Source organism: Mobula birostris, chromosome 1 (genome assembly GCF_030028105.1).
Source record: "Mobula birostris isolate sMobBir1 chromosome 1, sMobBir1.hap1, whole genome shotgun sequence".
NCBI lineage: Eukaryota > Metazoa > Chordata > Chondrichthyes > Myliobatiformes > Myliobatidae > Mobula > Mobula birostris.
In genome coordinates this window covers 114,479,989-114,483,759 of record NC_092370.1, presented here as the reverse complement: position 1 = coordinate 114,483,759, position 3,771 = coordinate 114,479,989, and the positions used below count along the sequence as shown (strand labels likewise).

The 3,771-nt window shown below is 47.4% G+C and overlaps 1 gene segment (V, D, J or C); it reads left to right on the top strand.

Moving 5' to 3' along the window:
- Positions 1-1,401: 1,401 nt before the first annotated feature.
- Positions 1,402-1,767, top strand: LOC140190873 (Ig kappa chain V-VI region J539-like). The segment is given in 1 exon segment: positions 1,402-1,767. A coding segment is annotated over 1 exon segment (366 nt).
- Positions 1,768-3,771: the final 2,004 nt, after the last annotated feature.

Below are 3,771 nucleotides of genomic sequence, written 5' to 3'. Positions count from 1 at the left end.
TGGCGTGCGGTTTGAACCTTCAGCATCCTTAGCGAGATGGCTGTAATCACTCAGCGAGTCAAGCATCACGTATCCTTCGCTCCAGAGATTTCAGATTTTGAATAATCGGCACTAATGAGGGAGAAAATTAGTGACAGGATAATACGAGAGGAGTGCCGGAGGTAGAACAAGGCCAGGAAGGCAAGTGAAGAACCGGTTAAAGGCTAAATTTATCTCTCTCCTGGTGCATTCTGTATCCTTGTGGATGGTGTCATGTGTGAAGCCAAGCAGAGCTGCAGAACGGATGATGTTAATGAGAGAGATAACGAGAGACAACGGAGAGCCATTCAAAATGCTAATAAGAGAGAAGAGAGAAATAACGAGAGGGAGACATAATTCAGATGTTGGCGTCTGCCACAGACAATTTGCTTTGAACCTGAGCTGTTCATTAACAATCCTGCTGAGACAATAGGAAGTGTGAAGTTTGATGGACAGGTGATACCCCATCAGGGGGGATAAAAATAGTGGGTTTGCTAAGGCACAGGACACACGCCACGAGACCCTGGAAAGAGCATTGTGCCCCACAAGTTGGTGGGAGTTGGAGGACCGATTCGCGGGAATGGTCAAGGTTGTAAAGGTACGACCGGTGGGGTCCTGTTGTGTGTCCGCCCTTGCCTGGGTGCCGGGTTCACCACGGAAGAACGGTCGCATCCGGAACGGAGGGGTCACAGTCGGTGACCACAGCGGGATCAGAAGGCATCGAAAGGTTTGCCTGAAACCAGCTGTATCTCTCACTCTCTCTCTCGCTCTCTCTCCAACGGTACAACAACAGCGATTACTTCGAACTACCCTAGACTGAACTGAACTCTGCTTCACCTTAAGACTGATCATTTTACCCCTAGACTGCGATAGAGCTTGGTTGATTCCTATTACCCTATTTCTCTGTATATGTGTGTACTATCATTGCTAACCTGTTACATTTATATCCTTGCGGTTAGTGTACTGTATTACTTATCTTTGTTAATAAAACTTCAGTAGTTTCTAGTAATCAGAGACTCCAACGAGTGTTCCATTTCTGCTGGTTTGACAACCAGTTACGGGGTACGTAACAATGGGAACTTGAGAGACAGAGGTTGTGTAATCTTTAAAGCGACGCCTTATGTATTCCAAAGTTCTACACTCGCAAACTGGTGACAGAAACCATTGCTGTTCACTGCTCTCTCCAGGGAAAAGGATCCACGAGTAAAAGCGTAAATAAAGGTGAAGGTGAAGGACACACCGCGCGGCTGGGACAACCAGTCTATATCCGGGCACTTGCTGATTACATCTAACGAGGCCACGACAAGAGCCAGTCCCCCCCCGGAAATTCACCGCTGCATTATCTGTTCACTGCTTACCACCCTGGCGCTTTCTCTCACAAGTATGTCCACCACCGCTCCAGCTTTCCCCTTCAAGACAGCGTTGCTTCAGTGTATTTTATTTGCAGCTGTATATCTGGCCCAGGAATTGAAGATGCCTCACATTTCAATCACGAGGCCCGAGACGACGACGGTGAAGATACTGTGCGAGGTAAGGGCACTCGATGACATCCACTGGTACCAGCAACTCGCCAACCAGGCACCCAGAAGGATCCTGCGCTTTAGCAAAGGTCGAACCGAGCAGGATCCGGTAGTGTCCGCCAAGTTCTCAGCCGAGGGCAGTGACCCTTTCTTCTCTCTTGTGATTGACAACATTGCCCTGACAGATGCCGCCATCTATTACTGTGCCCGCTGGGTCGGCACAGTGTGAAGCGGCGGCAGAAGGGCGATACAAAAACCCCCAGTCTCTCCTAATGCTCGACTGTTTCACTAGGGAAAGGAAACTTCGTGTCATTGACCGGAGATGGAGGCAGCGTTCCCACTAAACAAAAGGAATGTAATTCATTTCAGGGATCCAGTGCTGAAGCGGGTAGCGGCACGTGGTGCAGAAAACACAGGTGCGGCAGGTCTTCAGAACAGCTGACGGGAGATAGTTTACAGCAAAGTTAGCGAAGTTATGCTCTGTGTATGGAACCACACCTGGAATATCGTGTCCAGCATTGGTCCAGTTATTTAAGGATGTGAATACATTGGCTGTTCTATTTATTATAAATTACTATGATTGCATATTACACATTTAGACTTAGACGTAACGTAAAGATTTTTACTCCTCATGTATCTAAAGGATGTAAGAAATAAAGTCAATTCAATTCAATTATTTAGAAGCAGTTCAGAGAAGGTACATTGGAACTAGGGGAAAAAGGATGGACAGGCGAGATTCACATCCACTGGATGTTTTAATATTAAGAGGGTTCTTAATTAAAGCGCACTGTTCGCTGATCAACGTTGACATTGAGGCGTGTAGAGGATGTTTCCATTCGTGCCAGAGCCTAGAATGGGAGTCAGTGTTGAATGGTTGTTGTCCATTAACGAGAGAGATGAAGAGAGGGGTTTCTCTCGAACGTCTGTGACTCCTGGAAGCTCTCGAGTAAGCAGGGTCTTTGTTTAATTTGAAGGCAGAGGGAGACTAATTATAGATAAGGGAGCGCGAAAGTTTGCCGCGAGCAGTCTAACTGAGGAATTGAGTGTGGATCTCACCGAGGCATAACGGAAAGCTGCAGCGACGGGTGACATCAGGCAGGGACGCCTGGTGTGCGTGGACAAGAATTCACCTCGGGGTCACACTCGACTTCTTGCGCACAGCGGCTGGGTTGGGTTTCTGGGCCACGTGGGGGGGGGGTGAGATCCGGATTGAAATTCAGCGCCGAGTCTGAATAGTAAAGGACAGGTCGTGACGTCATCGCGCCAAAAGGAATCCGCAGTTTGCGGCTTCGAGAAGGAGTGACCCTGTTGGCGGGAACTCAGTCAGCTGGATCAACGAGACGCTCTATCTCCCCAGTATGAAGGTGTTGCTGACCGTCATTTTATTGACCTGCTTTCTCGGTCAGTGTTTCTGCATTTTAATCCCTGTTCTCCTTTGCTCTTCATCGCCACACTGTGGAATAATTCAAACACGTTGTATTATTTTCTCCCACAGGTAAAGTGGAGCTTCAGATATTGACACAGGCTCAATTATCGATCACCAGGTCTCCGACAAAACCTGTGCACTTTCACTGTGATATTCAACAAACCGACTTTGCGGAAGCTGTTATACATTGGTACAGGCAGAGGCCGGGTCAAGGCCTCCAGCGGCTATTGTATTTTAAGAATTCATCGGACACTCAGAGGGATGTGTCTGACGAACGATTAATTGCGAGCAAAGTACCTGAGACTCAATCGTGCATCCTGCTCTTGATGAATGCCCGCGAGGATGATTCCGGCACCTACTACTGCGCTTACTGGCTACACAGTGACGAAATGCGAAGGGAACCCAGTACATAAACCCAACGGGTACCTTGTGCATAACGAGTTCACTGATTGCAAACCAATTAGCAGGTGTTGTGCCTCACGATCTCCACGAACACCTGCGTTTAACGAATTCTCTTCGTTGTTTTTAACCACGGTGAAATTTGCATTTTACCTTACAGCTTCGTTGAACAAGCTGTTTCGATAAATGTACGATAGAGAATTAATGTGGATCCAAATTTCATGAATGAATACGAGCCAAGAGCCTAAGTACCTACTGACGCTCACATAAAACCTGGTCGCGTGATTTCAATGAACTAAAACACCAATCCAATTATTCCTGTTCTGATCTAGGGCTATGGAGTTATATAATACGTAAAGAGGTTTTTCGGGCGATTTTCCCTCCTGCATTTATCCTACTTGCCCGCCT